The sequence below is a fragment of the Bos taurus genome, chromosome 19 (assembly GCF_002263795.3).
Source record: "Bos taurus isolate L1 Dominette 01449 registration number 42190680 breed Hereford chromosome 19, ARS-UCD2.0, whole genome shotgun sequence".
NCBI lineage: Eukaryota > Metazoa > Chordata > Mammalia > Artiodactyla > Bovidae > Bos > Bos taurus.
In genome coordinates this window covers 61465337-61488194 of record NC_037346.1, presented here as the reverse complement: position 1 = coordinate 61488194, position 22858 = coordinate 61465337, and the positions used below count along the sequence as shown (strand labels likewise).

Below are 22858 nucleotides of genomic sequence, written 5' to 3'. Positions count from 1 at the left end.
GGTTTCTGAAAAGGACTATGGTCTTAATTCAGCCAGACTGCCAAAACTCTGCTGACATCACGTGGCGACTTCTTTACAGTTTCCTGTTTCTTTGTCTCCCCGCCAGCTCCTCAGCAGGGAGTTCGTGGCTGCAGATGGCTGGCTGGACCCAGCGAGCGTCAGTACTATCAAATCAAAGAGAAGCTAGTCTTTTCCAATTCGCTTTTCTACGCAAGGCCCTCATGGGAGAGCTGACTCCCAACACAGTCTTTTAAAGAAACATAAGTAAAGAAACAGTTCGGAACAGAGCAGAGACAAGTAAAAAAGAAAAAAAAAAAAAAAAAAATGACATGGAGAAGGGAACGGCACCCCACTCCAGTATTTTTGGGAGAATCCCATGGCCAGAGAAGCCTGGCAGGCTACTGTCCATGGGGTCGCAAAGAGCTGGGCACGGCTGAGCAGCTCACACACACACACACACACACTGTGCTGAGCCCGGGGGATGCCTGTGAGAAGCACTCAGGTACCCATTCGAAAAAAAAAAAAAAAAAGACAAATACAGAAACGGGCCAGAAAGCAACTCAAAAGTCTCCACTGAAATTTAGTTCTTAAAATCTGGATATAGAAGTATGGCGAAGAAGAATGTAATTTTTTTAAGGGAACAAAATGAACTGAATTTTCATCTTCATCTGAGTTGTGTTGCATGCAAGCTACCTGCGGCATCTTTCTTGCAGTGGGGAATACGAGAGTCCTTAGAGCAACGTCACCTAAAAGCACCTGCCCTCCCAAGAGCTACGAGCTTCTTGTTTCTGCAAAAGTGCCGGAAGGCAGACTTTCTCTGTAAAGCGGCTTTACTTTCTCTGTAAGCAGCCGGTGGTTTTTAGGACATCTTGTTTTTCATATTATTGAAGAAACATTTTTAACAGGTAAGAGCTGCCGTTCTATCTTTTTTTGAGCATTTCAGGTAAATCAAAGATGAGGCAATTCTAAAAAAAAGTGAGAAAGTTGCTCATGAAATTACATGAAATTGTAATTTCATGAAAGTATAATTCGTGGAGAAGAAAGGTGAGTAGGGGCCAGCGTGTCTCTGCTCACTGTGTGGGTCTGTTGCGTTCCCCTGTGCTGTAACTGCTTCCTGAAAACGCCCGTGAGGGTATATGCTGTGCGGGCAATTCTCAAACCAAGTAGGCTCATCCGTTTCCTACGGGCTGTGATAATCACATGAGATCTTCCTCATTCACCTCCCATTCTCTCATATTTATTCTCTTGCAAATTGTACGAGTCCAGAAATGGCTAGGCTAGCAAAATAGAGGCAGATTGAACTCACTAATGCCTACGACTGCCAAACAAAGACAGGCTCTGATTGTTGCTGTACGGCTGCTGTCTTCTGCAGAAGATACAAAATTATCAGACTTAATAACACCTGCCAGAGAATATAATGTGGACATTTTGTTTTCAGATGAACTTTGTATCTAGGAGAGAGATTATGTCTTCTGACCCCAGTTGGCTTCTGGACTGGGTTCTTTCAACACGCTGGCCTCTTCTTTGACCATGTGGTAATCTTTATAGTGTCGTAACACAGCAAGCACACCCTCATTAATCCTCTTTTTCAACATTTTCTTGGTCAAGTCATGTCTGCACTCTTCTAAATAAGCTTTGGTTTCCGCTTCCCAATTAAAAAACAACTGTCCTGTTGGGATTTCAGAAGTGGAATAGCACTAATTTTGTAGTGTAATGTCCTTATGAAGCAATCACATATGGTATTTATTATGTGCAAGGCACAGTGAAATATTGCCACACTGAATAAACATAAGAATCTCACGAGGTGGGCATTATCATGCACGTGCCTGCTCAGTTGTGTCTGACTCTTTTGAGACGCTTTGGATTGTAACCCACCAGGCTCCTCTGTCCGTGGGATTCTCCAGGCAAGAACACTGAAGTGGTTGCCATGCTCTCCTCCAGGGGATCTTCCTGACCCAGGGATGGAACCCAGGGCTGTGTCTCCTGCACTGGAGGGCAGATTCTTCACCTCTGAGCCAACTGGATGTCAGGATCAGCCCAACAACGAACCGACCCGAGAGAGCGGTGGCACAGAAGAATTAAGGAAAAGAAGACTCAGAAATACAGTGGGGGTCGGAGGGCTGATGCCACTCGAAGGCAAAACCCAGATCCTGATCCACACGTGTCTTTTATTGTTAACTTCTACTTCCTTGTTCGTGCTCTAGAGATATCTGTTCTTTACAATCTCAGATCGGGGATAAAGACATACAATGCACAGTCCTCAATGCCAAACCTTTAGGCCTTTCAGGACTGTTTAGCTTTTTGGCTAGTGATGCCCTTTCTCAGCAACTCTCTCAAGGCTCTGGTTACGGGAACAGTCACTGATGGTTTTCCATCAGTCACATCAGTACTTCAACATCTTGTTTTCAAGATGTCTTTCCACAACGTACTTTTTACTGCTCCCAGCCCTTCGCCTGGGGCTGATGAGAAAGTCATTCTTATTTTTCAAAGAAGCCCCGTTAATTATAGCACAGGGCTGTGCAGAGCTTATCCCCTTCACTGGAAAGTCCAATCACTCCTATTTCACAGATGAGTAAAGTGAGTCCCTGAGCTTAAATAACTTGCACAAAATCAAACAGCTGGCGAGCAACAGAACCTGGGTTAAACCCCGCCTTCAGCCTGGGAGCTCAGATGACAAGTGCCGTGTCATGAGCCCAACGTATGTCTCTCTTCCCTCCGCCGAGTCTCAGGGAGGTGCGTGCGTTTTATGGTTCTCCTTGACTTTGCCTCCTGTGTTTTGCAGCAGTATTCTCCAGGGCTGGACGTCAGATGCTGTCTTTTGCATGGAGCTAACGCCTCCTCCTGGACACTCTCCTGGCGATTTGTGCAGAGTACCTGGGGCCGTGGGACTTGTGTGCAGCCCTCAAAACCGCGCCAGGTCAAAGTGTAAGGACCTGATCTGCCAAGAGAGCACGCAGCAGCCCAGAGCCTGACAGAAAGAGGCGGGGACGCTGCTCTTTTCCAGAGTCTTCCCTGCTCTGGCCCTTCACCTTTCCTGACCTAGCTGCACTGCCTACATTTGGGTTTTGGTAGATACTCTCCCAAAATTTCCTTGTTTCTTAAAAATATAATATTTTGCTTGGTCCTGCTTTATGAACTTTTTTTTTTGTCTTGCCACACCCTTTGTATGACATATTACCATCTTCCAATCTTATTTGTGGTCCCATTTCTTGGGCGTCTTTTAGCCTCTCTCCATGATCTGCCCGGGCTTCCCAGGTGGCTCAGAGGTAAAGACCCTGCCTGCCAATTCAAGAAACACAAGAGACGCAGGTGAATCCCCTCGGTTGGGACAATTCCCTGGAGAAAGGAATGGCTACCCACTCCAGTATTCTTGCCTAGACAATCCCATGGACAGAGGAGCTTGGCGGGCTACCGTCCATGGAGTAGCAAGAGTCAGACACGACTTAGTGACTAAACAACATGATCTGCCTCTGGGATGTCTCATGGAGCAGAATAATTTTATTTTTCTTTCACCTCTTCTGCAAATCTTTTACTTTCCACAAGGAATGTATGTCGTAGGATCAGCAGTCCGCCTCACCCAGCTGTTTGATGGGACAGTGTCTAAATTAAGCTTGCCTGTGGTTTTCCACTTCCCCACTCCTACACAGATTGTTTTCCCTCTGTTCCTCTCCTTGCTCTTGTTTTCTCTTCGTCTGGAAAGTTCTGAGTGAGAACCTCCCGGTATGTTGTTCTACTGGTGCTCACCTTTTAACGTTGGCCGATGTATCTAAGCCTACGCTCTTTGGGAGATGTTAACACTCAGCGTCTCCACCCGTCTTCCCTCCACGGCCTGAGCTGGACACCGTGCTCCCTTCCTGCCCCCGAGGACGTCCTTCAGCACATTTGACCTTGAAACCTTAGCCCTGCTTCTTACGGGCTGTGCAGTGCTGGCAAGTGATTTTCTCTGGAAACTTCACTTTTCTCACCTGTAAGTGTCAGAGAACACAACAGCATCCAATGGGGTCATACAGAATTTTTAAATTTAGGGTTTGTTGGGCAGGGTAGTAAAGGAGGAATATGTGATCACTTATGTGTGGAATCTAAAAAATAAATGACTGAGTAAAACAAATCAGAAACAGACTCACAGATATAGAGAGCAAACTAGCGGTCACCAGCGGGGTGAGGGGAGTAGGGAAGGAAGAGGGGTCAAGAGCACAAGCCACTGTGTGAACAAGTGAGCTGCGAGGACACGCTACACAGCCCAGGGAAGGGCCACGCTTTGCAATAACTTTAAAGGAACTATAATCTGTAAAAAGTTTGAATCACTACATTATATACGTGACACTAATATTATGCATCAGCTGTAAGGAAGTAAAAGTCGCTCAGTCGTGTCCGACTCTTTGCGACCCCATGAACTATACAGTCCGTGGAACTCTCCAGGCCACAATCCTGGAGTGGGTAGCCTTTCCCTTCTCCAGGGGATCTTCCCAAGCCAGGGATCGAACCCAGGCCTCCTGCATTGCAGGCGGATTCGTTACCAGCTAAGCTACAAGGGAAGCCCAAGAACACTGGAGTGGGTAGCTTTTCCCTATTCCAGATCTTCCCGACCCAGGAATTGAAAGGGGTCTCCTGCATTGAAGGCAAATTTTTTTTACCAACTGAGCTATCAGAGAAGCCCCATGTATCAACTATACTTCCATTAAAAAAAAGTCAAAGAACTTGTATCTGTTTTTAAGCTCTAGGAAATTTTCAGCTAATACATGGGTCAAATATGGCCTGCCTTCTAGTCAATTTTTTTTACTGGAAGTTTACTAGGTTTTTGAGATATATTTTCCCTGTCTTACCTTTTGCCTAACTACCATCTTGAAATTGGAAGCAATCTGTTTCACACCACACATAAACAACCTTTCCACTACACAATTTTAAATTTATTTTATTTTTTGTTTATAAAATCTGTGTCTTTGTTATTCATTTTTATCGAAGTATAGTTGCTTTACAATGTTGTGAGAGTCTCCATGGTACAGCAAAGAGAGTTAGTTATACATATACATACAACTCCTCTTTTTGGATTTCCTTCCCATTTAGGTCACCACAGAGCCCTGAGTACCGGTTCCCTGTGCTATTCAGCAGGCTCCCCTGTCCGTGGGATTCTCCAGGCAAGAACACTGGGGTGGGTTGCCGTGCCCTCCTCCAGGAGATCTTCCTGACCCAGGGATTGAATCCGCGTCTCTTGTGTCTCTTGCATTGGCAGGTGAGTTCTTTACCACTAGCACCAACTGGGAAGTTGTTTTAAAATTATATATACTGCTAATTGTTACATATGACATGAGCTTAAATAATATCAACAGAGAATGATCAAGCTGGAGGCTTCAAGGGCCCTCTGAATGGCAGAGGAGTTTCCACCTCATGGTTGTATTAACCTCTTCATCGACATTTCCCAGCTCCTGCTCCTTAGAAAGTTCTAAGAACACCTGAATGGGAGGCAAAGAAGAAGGAAAAACAATAAGCAAGCTGTTGATTGGCCTCAAAAGAAACAGGCAATATACACGGGACTTTTGCGTGAAATTTACAGGAAGGACGCCAGACCACACGGGATGACTCACCTTTCCCAAGGTGCACTGAGAGAGGCTGTATTCTTCCAGGTTAAAGTTACGTTTCACTGAAAGAAAAAATAGACTGGTAGTAGATGTTTACAATTTATTTATTACCAACCATCTAAGTCACCTAAAATAAAAGTGCCAGTAATGAGTATAAATGGAACACAGAACGGAATGAACAAATGTTTGGTGAAAGAATGAAGTGAGAAGTCATAGTATCGGTATAAACGCATATTAAACTCATCTTGACATTAGAATTTCCTCACATTACTTACTGATAATATGGTTTATTACTGGGTTGGCCACAAAGTTCTTTCATAACATCTTATGGAAAAACTCAAACAAACTTCATAGCCAATCTATTAGTACGTGTATCTTGGGGAGACAGCTAAGTTCCTTGAGGGACTGAGGAACTCAGCGATACATTCTTACACAGAGGAAGGTTGCAATTCCATCTCATTCCCTTTAAAAAGATCTCAAAGTCCTGCATCACTGTGCTACAGCCAGTTCCTCTCCAGGCCCGTCTCTCTACTGGGCCTCCCCACCAGAAAATCTGCGTGAGACCGGCCATCAGATGCACTCCACACATACTCACGGGTGCACGGTTCACCGTTTACACACTCAGGATCCTCTATGCATGAGCCACCCCTGGGTGCCAGGGACGGAGCAGGAGAGATCAGGCAAAGCCTAAACCTCTGCCTTCATGCCGTCTGCGTTCTAAAGAAGCACTTACACGTGTAATAAAGTTAACTGTAGCTCCTCTGGAGAAAAGATACATCTAGCAAATAAGAGATGTTTCCAGGATGGTTTTAAGGAAGGTCACAGTAATAAGGTGATAATTGAGCATAAACCTAAGAGAAGTGAGGAACAGCCTGGACATTTAAGAAGCAGAATTCCGGGAAGAAGGATCAGAGTGTGCAGCCCTGTGCAGGGGCAGGCGGCTGTGTCTGGTGTGTTAGAAAGAGCAAGAAAGCAAGCCGGAGAGCTCTTCCGTCTCAGACATGAGGAGTCGGGCACTGTTCTAGGCTCTTCCAGATGAGGTTACTCAGTCCTCTAAGTAATCCTGCCAAGTGGCCACTGACACCACCTTTCACTTAGAGACGAGCCATCTAGACACACAGGGGTTATGTAGCTTTACCAACGTCTCCTAGCTTGCAGCTTGTTCTAAAAATAGAACTACTCTGTGATCTAGAAATCCCACTCCTGGATATACAGCTAAAGAAAATGAAAACACCAATTCAAGAAGGTTCACATACTCCAATGTTCAAAAATAGCGTTGTCTACAATAGCTAACATTTGGAAGCCAACTAAGTGCCCATCTACAGACGAATGGATAAAGAACGTGTGCTGTGTATATATGTATCTCACATAAAGTAAAAACTACAAGGATGTACTGTACAGCACAGGGAATACAGCCAGCATTTTATACTAATTTTAAATGGAGTATAATCTACAAAAACTTTGAACCACTACTTTGTATGCCTGAAACAAATAGTGTAAATCAGCTGTACATCAATTGAAAAATGAACATAATTAAGGTAAGAACTAATTCTTCAAAGGTTTTATTTAAAAATGGCCACGCTTACCTGTCTCTAACTTGTGAAAGGCCTGAGAGAGGGGCTGAACGTCCTGCACAGGCAGCCTGTAAGCCGAGGACGAGGAGTACCTGGAGACAGAGACACGGTCACACTTCATCTTGAGTTTCAAGGGGGAAAAAGACCATCAAAATAAATGCTGATGTTAAAAGTTAGTAAATATATTTTATTATTTTAAAAAATTTATTAACAGATAAAATGAATACAAACTAACATTTGGCTTCAATATGAAACAATAAGATAAATTTCAATAGATATTTCTTGCAGTGGCTTTGTTGGCTGGCAGTTGGAGATAATTCTCCTGGAAATGATCCAGTCTAATCACATTTATGCTCTAATACTTCAGCCATCTGACGCAAAGAGCTGACTCATTGGAAAAGACCCTGATGCTGGGAAAGACGGAGGGCAGGACAAGAGGGCGACAGAGGATGAGATGGTTGGATGGCATCACCGACTCGATGGACACGAATTTGAGCAAGCTCCAGGAAATACTGAAGGACAGGGGAGTCTGGCTTGCTGCAGCCCACGGGGTTTCAAAGAGTCAGACACCGTTTAGCAACTGAGCAACACAACGCTCAGTTTAGTTTATTCAAACCTATTTCTCATGGAACATAGGCATTCTGAATGAATCCCTCTGATGAGTTTGAATAATTTAGAACTAATCCCAACATTTCATCCCTGTAACCAGAAAGCGAAGGCAAGAGACATGGTTGAGAGTGAGGGTCATAACAGTGAGGGATTGAGACGGCTTTACACTTAAAAAAAAAAAAAGCACAACGTGAGAGTTGTGAGTTGTTTGATTTGGGGCAGAATGAGGACTGTAGCCTGAGAGACAGCGCCTGAGATCGCTGAGACACTGCTCCCAAGAGGCCGCGGGGCAAGGCCAGTATGGAGGTGATTCTGGTGGAGGGGGGTATGTGTAATTGGGCACGTGTTTCTTTGCCGAGGATTCTGCTGGTCTCGTGACAGTTGCTACTGACCATGAGGAGCCATCGTCGCCATGAAGGAGGTTGGTGCTTTTCTAGATGTGGGGGGTGCAAGAGTTGGGCTCGTAAAATGGGCTCCTGAGAACATCTAACCATCTGAGGCCCGGAGCTGTTTCCCAGGGGCACAGACGCCTCATGCCTGCCCTCCCCCCGGAACGCTCTCAGGGGCGTTGGAGGTCCGCAGCTGCAGCAGCAATCCTTGTAGAGGGAGGCAGCCCGATGGCTTGTGCCAACCTGCAGTTGACCCAGCTTGAAGGAGAGAAAGTGCTGGGGCTGATTTCTGCCCCGGTCCCCTTGTCCCACCTCTGCTGAGACCTCAGGCCCCACGCATGGCTCGTTCTCGACAGATTGTGAAGCCCCCGGCTGCCCCGAAGCCGCTCAGACCCTGGTCTCCACCCAGCTTGGCTCTCCTGCCTCTCCATCTACATCAAAGCCGTGGCTTGAGGGTCTGGGAATGGGACTGAGTCCGTGTCCCTGCACCCAGCTAGATAATTCTGTTACTTTGTACTGGGTGTTACACCTGCTTCTTCCATGGCTTCTCCCCACAAGGAATTTCAAATTCAGCTCCTGCTCCAGCTCCCTGCCCTCCCCTTAAAAAACCACACCCCTCTGCCTCTATGCTCACAGACACACTCCCTTCCGTTCTTCATTGTGAGGCAGGAAAACCCCACTAAAGGCACACGCTTTGATGGTCCCAATTGCTGTTTCCGATGGGGCTGGTTCACTCTAAACACTTGCATCTTTAAAATGGTAAATATTTACGTCTTTTAAATATTTACAGGGAAGACTGGGGAAGGTGTCCCAGGCTGGCTGTGCTTCTGTGCAGATTCAGGTCATCAGAACTTCCTCTCCGGTTTTTCCAAGTCCCGCTCCAGACCTGGGGACCAGCCTTGGGTGGCCGCGGAGGCCCAGGCCGGTATCCCCAGGCCTCCCTGGGGGGACACATCTTCCTGGGGACTCTCACAAATCTCCTATGATCGGGAAGACTTAAATCTGTTTCTGAGGTCCCTCCCTTGATGCTGAAGTCTAATCGCCCTGAAGTGCTTGCAGAGCAGAGAAGGAACTGCGGATGGAAAAAGCCAACCTGCTCCTCCACAACCAAGAGTGGCTTCACCTTTCCTGCGGGGCCGCCCGAGGGAACAGCCTCAGGACCTCCGTGTGGACCGACATCCCCTGGGAAGCCTCCTTCAGTTTCAGTTCCAGAATGTAATCCTTGCCGAGGCTGTTTTTCAGGTGTTGGATGGAGCCGATGCATCTGCGAACAAGAAGGAAGACACGCTGGGAAAATCTCACCCCTGGGATTTTGTCCTGTTATTCTTAAATTTCAGATGTAGGGAAAGGGGTCCCTGAGGGAGGGGGGAAGAGTGTCAGCTGGTTACAGTGGTTTTGCCCTTTTCATGTCGTTGCTGTGTTAGTTGCTAAGTTGTGTCCAGGTCTTCGTGAGCCCAGGGACTGTAGTCCGCCAGGCTCCTCTGTTCATGGGATTCTCCAGGCAAGAATACTGGAGCAGGTTGCCATTTCCTTCTCCAGGGGATGGTCCAGAACCAGGGATCCAACCTGCATCTCGGATTCTTTACCGCTGAGCCACTGGGAAGCTTAGCCCTTTCACAGCAAGTCTCGTTTAGAATTCCAGGGCAGGCTTGGCCGGCACCCACCTCAGCCTCCCGGACACCATGATGGCCACGCGGTCGCACACGGCCTCCGCCTCGGCCATGGAGTGGGTGGTCAGCAGGGCGCCCCTCGCCGTGTTTCTAACGGCTCTCTGGACCGTCTGCCTGAAGGAGCCCCAACAGTAACGCCGTATTTTAAAAGGGTGAGAAAAAAGAGAGACGGAAGGGAAATTTTATGGATAAAATACAATTCATCAATCATATTTAAATCCTAAATTTAAAAAAACAAACAGGAAAATGTGATTACTTAGAAGGTTTTGGTAAAAGTTTTTAGGTGTTTTTAGGTGTGTTAATGGCATTCTGGTTAAGTTAAAAGAAAGAAAATTTCATTTCTTTAGCAGAAGTTAATCGAAATGTTTATAAACGAAGGATATGCTGCCTAGTATTTGCTTCAAAATAATTGGAAAGCAGCAAAAGGAAGTGGGTAGAGGCAAAGACGAAGAAAGATTGGCCTTACATGGAGAACATTTGGCTTACTAGAGTCATAGATGATTCTCTTTCCATTTGTATAAAATTTCCATAACAAAGTTCTTTTAAAAAGTTGGGAAAATACTGGACAGACACAAATATGAAAGTGGGTTGGAGGATTTTATAACTCCAAATATAAAGTCCTCGATAGGAACATAAGAAGAATTTAAAAACTATTAAATGAAAATCTATATCAACAAATTTAACAGGTTAGGTAAAGGCAGCGGAGGACGGGGGTCGAAGCAAAGGAGGAAAATGTATTAGCAAGCTAACAGTTTCTAAGGAAAAAGTTACAGACATCTCAATAACTGGCAAAATTAATCTACATTCCAAATCGCAAGACCTAAAACACCAGCAAGATCCTGAGAGGTTCTCTAACTCCACTCGAACGCCGCTTGAAGCTGGTGCCCTATGAGGGGATGTGCTGCTCAGTTGCTAGGTCGTGTCCGACTCCTGCTCAGTTGCTAGGTCGTGTCCGACTCATTGCAACCACACGGACTGCAGCCCGCCAGGCTCCTCTGTCCATGGATTCTCCAGGCAAGAATACTGCAGTGGGTTATCGTGCCCTCCTCCAGGGGATCTTCCCGACCCAGGGACCGAACCCCTGTCTCCTACATCAGCAGGCGGGTTCTTTACTGCTGAGCCACCAGGGAAGCCTCTGAGAGAATCTACTCGTTAAACACTGGTTTCCCTGGTACTGTGAGTTGTCTCCGCTCAGCTAGCGGGTCAGTGGATCTGCTTCTCCAAGGTCAGCTTAAAAACGCTCCTTTCACGGAAGGCCCCTCCTCCTGGCCCTGCGGGGGCTGCTCACCACAGCTGCTTCTGCTCCGCGGGGTCCAAGCCTGTGGACGGCTCATCCAGAAGCAGGATGGGTGGGTCTCCCAGGAGGCTCAGCACAAAACACAGCTGCAAGGCAGAGACACGGGCTGTTCCTGCCGCCGCCCGCCACCCACGGAGGAAGCCCGCGGGACACACGCACCTTTCTGGCGGCCCCTCCCGATAACTTCTGCACGGGAACGTCCAGCTGTTCGTGCAGCCTGAAGGCGTCCACCAGCCTGGTGGGAAACAGGGCCAGACGGCGAGATCAGGAGAGGACGTGGGGAGAAGGACGACCAGACGCAGGGGTGACGGCCCTGGGGTCCTCCTCGGACCATCACTCTCAGAACTGACCGTCGACGCAACGCTGCAGAGCAATTCTCCCCCAATTAAAAAAAAATTTAAAAATCTACTCTGAACATGAAAGATTTACATCTCATAAAAAATTGTAAAACTAACCTGAATTCTCATGAAATAGACGATTATTCATTCACTTAACATTTTTTCAATTTATTCTGTTGAAGTGTAGCTGGTTTACAATGTTGCATTAATTTCTGCCGTACAGCGAAGTGAATCAGCTATGCCTGTCACATTCCTTTTCCCGTTCTTTTCCCTCTGGTCTAAGCCAGGATACTGAACAGAGTTCCCCGTGCTGCACAGTAGGACTCTGCTACTCATCATTCTATGTGTGAGAGCTTGCACCGCCAAGCCCAGACTCTCTCGCCATCCCTCCCCATCTCGGGCTCCCGGGGAAACACACGTCTGTCCTGTGCATCTGCTCCTGTTTCTTCGGTAAGTTCGTCTGTGCCCCAGTTTAGATTACGTGTAAGTGGTGCCCTCTGTATCACTGGACGCTGACAGCTATTCTACGCTGTTAACTTTTAAAGGTCCCCCGGCCGGGGGTGCAGGGTTTGGCCCCTGGCCCCCATCCCCACTCAACCCCTGCTGCTCCCGGAAGATGGAGATGTCCCCCTACTCCCCACTCCTTGTCAGCGACAGCACAGAGGAGCCTCATGGGCGCACATTACCGTGAGATGGCCATGTGGGCGTCCGCTCGCCGCAGCCCTTTCACGGCAGCAAACACCTCCAGATGCTCGCGCGTGGTCAGGCTGGGCCACAGCACGTTCTCCTGGGGACAGTAGCCCAGGAACCGGATGCTGATGTCCCCCTGCTGATCCGGATCCGAACCGTACCCCGTCAGCTCCACCTGAGAAAGTGTGCTGGTTTCAGAAACGTGCAAGCCCGTCTTCAGCCACGTGATTCCTCAAGAAACTGACTTGTGACTAATGAATGCCTCGAGTTTTTGAACATGGAAGAAATATTACAGCAGTTACCCTGTATATTTATTACAGAAAACTACTTAAACTACTCACAGTACAGCCTCACAAGGACATCACCTCTACTATAGCACGTCTATTTGGGGAACGGAAACCTCATCTTCATTTGCGCTACCTCTCCAGCTGTTGGCGTCATCATCCCAGATATCATTCTAACAGATGAACTTTTACCAGCGCCATTAGGTCCCAGCAACCCCAAAATTTCTCCTGAAAGAGAGGCACCCGCCATCAGTATTGAAGTAAAACAATAACATAGATCTGCTTCTTCAGCAACTTTCTGAGATACATGTTCATCTCCATTGCCATTTTGAAATTTATATATGTAATTTGTGTTGCCAAAACATGTGCTTTAGCCCCTATAATTATATAAAACATTTTGGAAAAAAAGCTTAGAGACTGACATTTGCTGTCCATACTTGGGTCTTTTTTCAGATTACTCTTCCAGTGGGAAAAGGTGCCCATAATTTTTTATAGGGCAGACGGCTGGCCTGCTGAGGACCTAAGCAATTCCTAAACCCGGGAGTCAGGCGCCTTTCCTCCGTCGCAAACTCCACCACCTGTGCCTGAGTCATTATCATCTTTCATCGGAGATGGTACGATGATATGAAAGCCTCTTAACTTGTCCACTACCCAAATTCATGGACAAATAATAGCCAGGGTGAAACATTTTTCAAAGTATCAATTAAATGGTGACAAAAACCCACTGGAGGCATTCTGCTCAACTGGCCTGAAATCTAAACTCTGCTGTGGTTCACACTGGACCCCGTGGGCCCTGCTTGCCTCTGAGAGCATCCCTTCCGTTCACAGAGCATCTGCTGGCCTCTCTGAGCGCCTCACCCACTCCAAAGGCATGCCTGGGTCTGAACCCTCGCTGTTTCCTCCATCTGGGATGCTCTTATCTCTGCACGCTAACATTGCTGGTACCTTCTTATCGCCTAGTGCTGAGCTGTGCCAAGTTGCTTCAGTCGTGTCTGACTCTCTGTGACCCCAGGGACTGCAGCCTGCCAGGCTCCTCTGTCCATGGGTTTTTCCAGGCAAGAATATTGGAGTGGGTTGCCATGCCCTCCTCCAGGAGAATCTTCCTGACCCAGGGACTGAATCCAAGTCTCTTATGTCTCCTGTATTGGCAGGTGGGTTCTTTACCACTACACCAACTTGAAGCCTGCTATCGCCTGGATTTTGGCTTAACTGTCTCTGCTCAAGAAAAGTCTTCCCTAACCCTAAGCTTCCCACTAAAGAATCCACCTGCAGTGCATGAGACCTGGGTTCAATCCACGTGTTGGGAGGATCCCCTGGAGAAGGGAATGGCAACCCTCTCCAGTATTCTTGCCTGGAGAATCCATGGACAGAGGAGCCTGGTGGGCCACAGTCCATGGGGTCACAAAGAGTCAGACACGACTGAGCAACTGAGGCTTTCAGACTCCAACCCTAAGTGAATGTGGCCCCGAGTCACTCAGGTCATTTCACAGATTTGAATGTTCCCCACAGAACCGGCCAGTGTGACATCTGAAACCTCTCTTGATAAGTCATTTCTGTTTACTGACCCCTCCGGGGATGTAAAAGCTATGAGGTCATGCATTTGTCTATTTGTTTCATAATTATATTTCCTGATTCTTAAACAGCCCCTGGCACACTCAAAAAAACATATGTTGAATGAGTGAATGAATGCTTCAGCGAGTACAACGGTGTTGATAACCTCGATGTTCAGTGGGTATTTCTAAAAATAATGACAAATTTAAGCAGTGACTGTTCCAGACCTTTTTTAACACAGAAGGAGACATTTCGCACTGCGGTCTTCTTCCTCCTTCTTGAAAAGCACCGTTTCTTCTGGCCTGCATACTCTTTGTGAAGACAGCTAGCAATTATGACTGGTTTCTGGAACAGAGAACAGAGTGATTTTCCTCTTAAGCAGCAGTCACTTTTCATTTCTATGCTCTGCCTCCTGGAACCTCTCTTGCCCCCCATCATGAACCAATCCATATTTGCGTCAAGGGCAATCCACATTGCTTGTCTCAGATGTAACATGCTGGTGGATGTTGACAATACTTCTTGCTAAAAGCAGATGAATGAATAAAGAATATATATGTGTTACTCAGTCATAAAAAGAGTGAAATCAGGTCATTTGCAGCAACATGGATGAACCTAGAAATGATCACACTAAGTGAAGTTAAGTCAGAAAGATACAGACAGATATCATATGAGATCACTTACACGTGCAATCTAAACTACAACACAAATAAACTTATCTATGAGACAAACAAAAAATAAATGGACTGAGTAAACAGCATCATTTCAGGCTGGCTTCTTGTCTTCCAGTAACAGAAATATCTAGACTCATGTGAACACCTCCCACATCAAAATCAAAGAGTAATCCTTAAAATCTTAATCTCTACCCGACATTCTATAACAAATCTCACGTAAATTCTTTGACTCATGAGACTGGGGGTTTGAAATTGCAGCTCTATATATCTAAGGCCGTTTTTCTCAAACAAACAAGATGAAACCAGTGTGATTTGCATTCTTCTTTGAGCATGAAGGACTTCGAAAGAAGTGCCTGCATGTTTAGGAACTGCTTAAATGCACGGTTTCCCAGGTGGTTCCGTGGTAAAGAACCCACCTGCAGTGCAGGACATGCAAGCGACGCATGCGATGCGGGTTCAGTCCCTGGGTCGGGAAGAGCCCCTGGAGGAGGAAATGGCAGCCCGATCCAGTGTTCTTGCCTGGAGAATCCCAGGGACAGAGGAGCCTGGCGGGCTGCAGTCCATGGGGTCACAGTCAGACACCACTGAGCGCGCACACACACCCAACTCCAGACTTTCTAAACAAAACCCAGCACATCAACCTCGATTCCTGAGTTCCTGAGCATTCCATTAACACCCATTTTGACACTTGCATCCCTACCTCCTCTATTGATGTGTTCAGGGCGGTGGCTGTTCTTATTCTTTCTGCTTGAACATCTTCGTCTTCACCTATAGGTTCTTCTGCATTTGAACGAGCGTCTCTGCTTTGGGGGGAAATTCTACAGAAAAGATGAAACACACAGCATGTGGGTTTTTTTGCTAGGTGTCAAAGATATATCAAACATCAGCTTCTCTAACTATCCCTTCCACTCCCTGCCATAGACTTGAACACCCAGCTATACTTAAAACAGGTAACCAGCAAGCTCCTACTGCAGGCACAAGGAGCTCCGCATCATGCGGCAGCCTGGATGGGCGGGGGGCTTGAGGGGGAGCGGATACAGGTACGTGCTGGGGGGAGTCGCTTTGCTGCTCACCTGAAACTATGGCATTGTGGTCGGCTACACCATAATGCAAAGTGAAAAGCTAAAAAAAACCCAGCTTCTCTGTGATTTCACCACGGTCCTTTCAGCACACTGGTGATGAGGCCGACTGTGAACGGTGAGTCTTCTTTTGCCAGGAACGCCCACCCCTGCAGCCGAGTCCCCTTCTTGTGCTGCTGCTGTTCTCCTGAGTGTCTCTGACCCTTTCAAACTTCTCAGCAAGTACTGCCGCTACTTTAAGAATCAGGTCCTGTGTTCTTCTCCGCTGACGCTGAGCCCGTATGGTCCCCTGCGTTCTTCTCTGCTGACTCTGAGCCCGTGTTACTCACGCCCAGGATCTGCCTGGTACCCTTCCCTGTTTGGAGCTTCCCTGGTGGCTCAGGATCTGCCTGCAGTGCCAGAGACCTGGGTTCGATCCCTGGGTGAAGACTCCTGGAGGAGGAAATGGCAACCCGCCCACTCCAGGATTCCTGACTGTTGACCCTTACTAGAGTCTCCCCCTGCTAAAACACTTGAGTCGTGCTGCCAAACCAACTCCATCCTATCGCTCTGGTCAGGCACGCGTGATCCTCTTGAGTGGGAAAGGGCGTGCCTGAGTTCTCACTAAAATGCTTTTCTTAGTATACATATTTTACTGAAGTACAGTTGGCTTACAATGGTTCAGGTGCACAGGAGGTGGTTCAGTTACACGTACATACGGATATTATTTTTCAGATTGTTTTCCCTTGTTACTTATTATAAGATATTGACCACAGGTCCCTGTGCTATACAGTAAACCTTTCTTGCTTATAGAATATCTTTCTTTTTTAGTTAGAAATCTAGCATTCTATTCATACTAAGTCAAACAAGTATTTGAGTTCTCATTAAATTTTTGAGAGCTTGAAAGCTCCCTTCAGCTAATTAATGGCAGAACTCTGCCTGGTGGGGGTGATTTAGTCACTAAGTCGTGTCCGACTCTTGCCACCCCACTGACTGTAGCCCGCCAGGCTCCTCTGTCCTTTGGGATTCTCCAGGCAAGAATACTGGAGTGGGTTGCTGTTTCTTTCTCCAGGAATTCTTCCTGACCCAGGGATCGAACCCAGGTCTCCTGCGTTGCAGGAAGATTCTTTCACCAACTGAGCTACAAAGGAAGCCTCTGCCTGGGTATCCCATTTCCTGGCAGTTCAGCCAGAAATCTGCTGACCACGCTATTTATACTGTTAATACAAATCAGCATTAAGAGGTTGGGGTGCAGCCACTCCCTAGGAATATTAAAATGCAATATTAAGTATGAAATTAACTTTTATCCCAACCTGAAAACAGGATCCTTTTGCATTATTTTCTTTCCACATTTTGCTTCTAGGCATCGCAGGACAAACATGAAGAGCAAAGCCTGGAAGTAAGGCTAGGAGCAAAGAAACAGTTACATGGAGGGATGAGTTCACATCAGAAACATCTGAATCGTAGTTTGGGTCTTTTGTCTTCAGATAAAACAGTCATGAAGCATTCATACAGATCAGTTCTATAGTAACAATCCAACTCGGGGAACCCGCCTCCTGTCTTTCTTCCTGTTGTACAACCTACATCTGGTCTGGCAGCACGTGTGACCTGCTTCTCTTTTCAAAGTTACCCAGAACCTAGGGCTGCTCCTCACCCTGCCGGGCCGTAATCACTGACAGTAACACCGCAGCCCCTGGCTGTGGGTCTCTCTTCTTCCCTTGCCCCAAACATCTACTCTCAACAGAGCAACGGGAGCTGTATTTTGAGCATAGATCAGATCACAGCACTTCCCTGAAAACTCCGCTGGCTGCTGGCTCTCACAAGGAAGATAAAAGTCCTGGACATGACCCAGGATCACCAAGCCACCCACTCTGCTCACCCACACTCAGCTCGGTTCTCTCTGTGACCTTCACTCTCCCCTGTGGCTACCCTGCCCCAACCACCTGGCCACCTGCCTGACCCTGGATCAAGCCAGGGTCACTTTTCTCCCTGCTCTGGGAATATTCCTCCCCGTGATGTCCCCACAGCTCGCTTCCTTGCCTCCTGCAGGTTTTTATTTTTAAAGTCCATCCATCTCACACAGCATGTTATTTATTTAGTTTATTATCTGCCTCCTTCCACCAGAATTTAAGCCCCATGAGGGCAAGGACTACTATTTTTGATCTATGCCTAGAAAAGTACTGCCATATATGCAAAGACACTAATTTTCTTCAGCCCATATACACCAGTATAATCACTTTCCCTTCTCATTTTTTTTTAACTTTTGCTTTGTTTATCTCTAATTGCACAGGATTTAAGTTGTATTGCATGGGTTTCTTTACAAATTCCCAAATTTGGAGGGCGCAGTAGATAGGATAAATAAGAAAATCTAATTTTATACTGCATCCTAGATTTACACAGTCTATTCATGCATATAAGAAGTAACTAGAACGTAGAATCATATCTGAATGTAATTGCTTTCTCTGCTGCTGCTGCTAAGTCGCTTTAGTCGTGTCTGACTCTGTGCGACCCCATAGACAGCTGCCCACCAGGCTCCTCTGTCCCTGGGATTCTCCAGGCAAGAACACTGGAGTGGGTTGCCATTTCCTTCTCCAATGCATGAAAGTGAAAAGTGAAAGTGAAGTCACTCAGTCGTTCCCAACTCTTAGTGACCCCATGGACTGCAGCCTACCAGGCTCCTCCGTCCATGGGATTTTCCAGGCAAGAGTACTGGAGTAAGACTATATTAAAAACACTTTCAAAGTAGCCCACTTCAGACAAGACCAAAGATTTACTACAGTAAATGATAACCCCCCAAAAAAGTAGGCAATGAGGTAGAAAAGCTGTCTTACTATTAGGCACACTAGAAAGTCAGCTGCACTCAGGTCGTAATTTGCCTCTTGATATTTTATCCAGTATCGATGGATTCTCTGCAAAGACCAAAAAAAAAAAAAAAAGGCTCATTGGAAATTCATCAGCGTTCTTATTTGCATTTAATTAACACGGAATTTTACATATGGAGATTTCCCTCATTAAGTTTGATTCCCCCTTTGTGCCCTGGTGACAAGCAATTCCCCACAGAGAAAAGAGAGGACCCCTACCCAGCCCTGCCTGCCTCTCCAAGGAGGTGACCTAAGTCTGTCCATCTCTTCTATTTTTCCTTGCTATTTTGGTTTAATGTTTGCTGACCGTCTACTCAAGCATAACAGACAGAGGGGTCTACAGTGTGAATGATTCTAGGGCTCCACCTTCTTTGCCCTAAATGGCCCCAGGAGCCGTCCTGGGTCCCAGGGGCGACTGTTTCCACCACAATAATTAGTCCCATCCTGTGATTCTTTCTTCATCAGCAACATGTTCAGAAACCACTCATTCCTTCCCAACCATGTGTGACACACGTGGGTTGGTATATTTCGCCTCACAGGGCGACTTACATCTCAGGAGAGAAACGCTTTGCATGAAGGAATGAGTTTGCAGTAGGGAATTCCAGGCACTGCCAGTGAAGGGAAAGGACATTTTGCAGCCGACTTCCCCGGTCCCTGGGAGCACATGGGGTCAGGGGAGCCCTCCGACTCCCTTTAAGCCACCACCTCCTGGAAGACGGTGTGCTCCTGGCCGAGCTTTCTGCGCGCCTCGCCGTCCAGCTCTTCTGCATGAAGTGCCCCTGCCTCCTCAGTGCCCTGTGCACCCTCGCCTGCATCCCGGCCTTGGCTTCCCCTGCCCGCCCCCGCCCACTGTTCAGGACCCAGCAGGGTCCTCGGGCTCCCCAGGGACCCAGCTGGGCTCGGAACCTTCCCCTTGCCCCTCGCCGTCTCCTTGGCAACCTCGGGGCCCTGGCGCTGACTGGCTGGGGTGCTCTGTCTTTGTCCCCACTGAGTGTGAAAGGAAGACCAGTGCTGCCCTGCTTGCTGTGGCGCCTCGACTGCCGGGGCAGCGCACAGCACAGTTGTTACTGTCTGGTGTTCAGTCGCTCAGTTGTGTCTGGGACAGCACACAGCACAGTTGTTACTGTCTGGTGTTCATGTGGCGCCTTAACTGCCGGGGCAGCGCACAGCAGAGTTGTTGCTGTCTGGTATTCAGTCGCTCAGTTGTGTCCGACTCTTTGCAACCCCATGGACTTCAGCACGCCAGACCTCCCTGTCCATCACCAACTCCTGGAGTTTACCCAAACTCACGTCCATCGAGTCAGTGATGCCATCCAACCATCTCATCCTCTGTTGTCCCCTTCTCCTCCTGCCCTCAATCCTTCCCAGCGTCAGGGTCATTTCCAAAGGCTGGAAATGACCACCTTCACATCAGGTGGCCGAAGTACTGGCGCTTCAGCATCAGTTTACTTCTATTTCTCGATGAGTAAGTGTTACTGTATGTGAGTATACGCTCACACTGGATAATGAATACCATGGAATCAGGCAATGTGTTTCCATCTGGCATTCGTTTTAAATACATTTGACAATGTTTACATTTTGTAAAGTGCAGAAGCTTTTATTTTTATTTTTTGGCTGCCTGGTATGCTTTTTGGGATGTCAGTTCTCTGACCAGGGATTGAACCTGGGCCCTCCACTGCAAAAGTCCTGAGTCCTAACTACCAACCGCCAGGGAATTCCTGGCAAAGCTTTCAAAATGGCTTTATTGTGGTTAAATTCTCATGCCATAAAATTCATTCATTTTAAGTGTGCGATTCAAAGATTTTTAGTAAATTCGCAGAGCTGCAAGAGCATCACCGCAATTAACTTAGGAACATTTCCACCACCCTAAAGAGACACCCACTCCTTTCCCACCTCAGCTCCAGGAAAACACCAGCCTGCTGTCTGTTTTCGTAGATTTAGGCAAAGCACTTTAATGGGCTGCACATTCAAAATTAACGGCACATTTGATAACATTTCTTACCTCTTGCAAAAAAGCTATAAATCCAATCAAGGTTGCTGAGGGAGCTAAAGCCATGCAAGGTATCAGGACAGGGACGCCTGAGCCAAATAGCACAATGATGCCAAATGCGATGACCGTGACCTACAAGGCAAGGGGAAGCATGTTAGCGCCACACTCAGTCCACTGATATTAGAGGAAGTACGTGAGATGCGGGTGTTCTGATCAAATACATGGGAGTTTCCCCTCGTTGCAGGCACACTCCTTTCAAAGGGAGAAGGGAAGGGAGGAGATTTTGTTATCAGAAAGTGTATGACCTTCCGCTCCCAACAGGAAATCCTTAGAGGGAAAATCTGGAGACGAAGGTGAGAGCTAAATTGTTCAAACAGACTCACTGAGACCTCAGTTTTATCCCGAGTCTGTCACTAATTTTTGTGTGACTTTAAATAGGTTACTTGACTAGCAGATACAAACTGTTATGTCCAGGACGGATAAACAAGGTCGTGCTATAGAGCACAGGGAGCTACAGTCAATATGCTGCAATCAACCTCAACGGGAAAGGAAGTACATGTGTCACAGTCACTTTGCTGAAGAGCAGAAATTAAACGCAACACTGCAGATGAACTGCACTTCAATAAAAAAAATTTAAAAAAAGAAATTATAAAGGATTAAAGCATCAAAGAAAAAAAATCCAAAAACAGAATACTTAATTTTCTCCCTCCATAAAATGAGGAGAATTATACTAGATAATCTTCATTATTTTTCAAATCTGACATCTCAATAGTCCGTAAATATGTGGTTACTTTTCAGTGGTATAAAAAAAGAAACTGACAAATGCAAAGAAAGAGGAAAATAATCTGAAAGTACATAAACAAGTATGACACTGTAACACTATGGTGTTTTTTTTATATTGTGAAGAAAGAAATTTTTAGTTTGCAAAATTTGCTTTGTTTTTGCAATACTGCTTTGTCTTATTTTAATCCTTAATAAATTTAAAATTAATTGGCAATAAAGGGGAAAAAAGATCTCCAATCATTTGTAGAAAAAAGATCTCCAATCATTTGTAGATACATTTTGGTTTGAAAAATGTAGTTTTTCAGTGTCAAAAGTTCAGTTCTGTGCTGTGGTTCTTTATTTGCTAAGGCTTACTCATTCACACGAGAGTGGGAACGTCTTAATCATCATATTAATCCACAAACCTAAGAGAAAAGGCCTTGGTATCATCATGACTCTCCTTAGAAACAACAAAGCCCAATTTCCTTGTTTGTTGGTTTATTCACTTGCCGCTGAGGAATTCTGCAGGAGGAATTCACAGGAAGACGGTGCAGACTCCAGTCTGCTTCTATGAGGCGCTGGAGGAAGCCTGCCCTCACCTGCCCTGCATGCTTTACTATGTACAGAACTGGGCGAGAGCGGGGGAGACAAGGGGAGGGTCTCTGCTCTCTAAGTGGAGACACACGGATGCTCCGCTCTGGCAGAGTCTGACGTCTCGAGCTCTGGAAGCGCTGTCATCTGCTGTTGGGAGTTGACGCACTTTGAAATCTGCTGAGAAAATTCTTTCTCGTTTTTCCCGACTGAAAGCATCACTGCAGAGCCTTCATCCGTGAGGAAAGCCCCTCCCTGGCCCGCTCCCGCAACGAAAGCTGAGGGGGAGGCGTGGTTCTACCGGAGATGCTGAGTGAGTCCTCATCTGAGAGGCTGTCGGATCTGTGCAGACAGGGTGAGTGGGGAGTGCCTGGTAACCCAGCGGCTGCCTTCTCCCTCGACACACTGCAGCGGACATTTGTCTAGAAGTACATTTACTAAATGGAGAAGGCAATGGCACCCCATTCCAGTACTCTTGCCTGGAAAACCCCATGGATGGAGGAGCCTGGTGGGCTGCAATCCATGGAGTCGCTGAAAGTCGGACACAATTGAGTGACTTCACTTTCACTTTTCACTTTCCTGCATTGGAGAAGGAGATGTCACCCCACTCCAGTGTTCTTGCCTGGAGAATCCCAGGGACGGGGGAGCCTGGTGGGCTGCCGTCTATGGGGTCGCACAGAGTCGGACACAACTTAAGTGACTTAGCAGCAGCAGCATTTACTAAATCTCAGCCTGGAGTGGTTTCTGCTCGAGAGCCAACAGAGTGAGTGGGCAAAGACATAAAGAAAAAGGAAGCACGACTCCGGGCTGCTGATGACTTAGGACTGAAGACCAGTAAGCTCAAAGAGTGTCTCCGAGGTTGCTCACACCAGAATAGTTGGGTCCTCACTCACTCTGACAGGAGCAGACCTATCAGAGGCCCTGTTGGCCAATAACCCTGACATTGC

General features: G+C 46.9%; 1 protein-coding gene across 6 annotated transcripts in view; it reads right to left on the bottom strand.

The window, feature by feature from the left end:
* Positions 1 to 4896: 4896 nt before the first annotated feature.
* The window catches only part of ABCA6 (ATP binding cassette subfamily A member 6), a 62987-nt gene continuing 45025 nt past the window's right edge, over positions 4897 to 22858 (bottom strand). For 5 of the 6 annotated variants that reach the window (XM_059878359.1, XM_024981107.2, XM_059878360.1 and 2 more), the window contains 14 exons: positions 20571 to 20690; positions 18539 to 18616; positions 17021 to 17112; positions 15350 to 15467; positions 14206 to 14323; positions 12564 to 12655; positions 12140 to 12318; positions 11275 to 11350; positions 11107 to 11201; positions 9813 to 9932; positions 9272 to 9412; positions 7163 to 7242; positions 5583 to 5638; positions 4897 to 5450 (listed from right to left, as the gene is read on the bottom strand). In XM_059878359.1, coding sequence (XP_059734342.1) covers positions 5349 to 5450; positions 5583 to 5638; positions 7163 to 7242; positions 9272 to 9412; positions 9813 to 9932; positions 11107 to 11201; positions 11275 to 11350; positions 12140 to 12318; positions 12564 to 12655; positions 14206 to 14323; positions 15350 to 15467; positions 17021 to 17112; positions 18539 to 18616; positions 20571 to 20690 — 1467 coding nt within the window. In that variant the 3' untranslated portion in view covers positions 4897 to 5348. Of the gene's footprint in view, positions 5451 to 5582; positions 5639 to 7162; positions 7243 to 9271; positions 9413 to 9812; positions 9933 to 11106; positions 11202 to 11274; positions 11351 to 12139; positions 12319 to 12563; positions 12656 to 14205; positions 14324 to 15349; positions 15468 to 17020; positions 17113 to 18538; positions 18617 to 20570; positions 20691 to 22858 lie in introns of those variants that run through there. The other variant, XM_059878361.1, reaches the window with a different exon arrangement.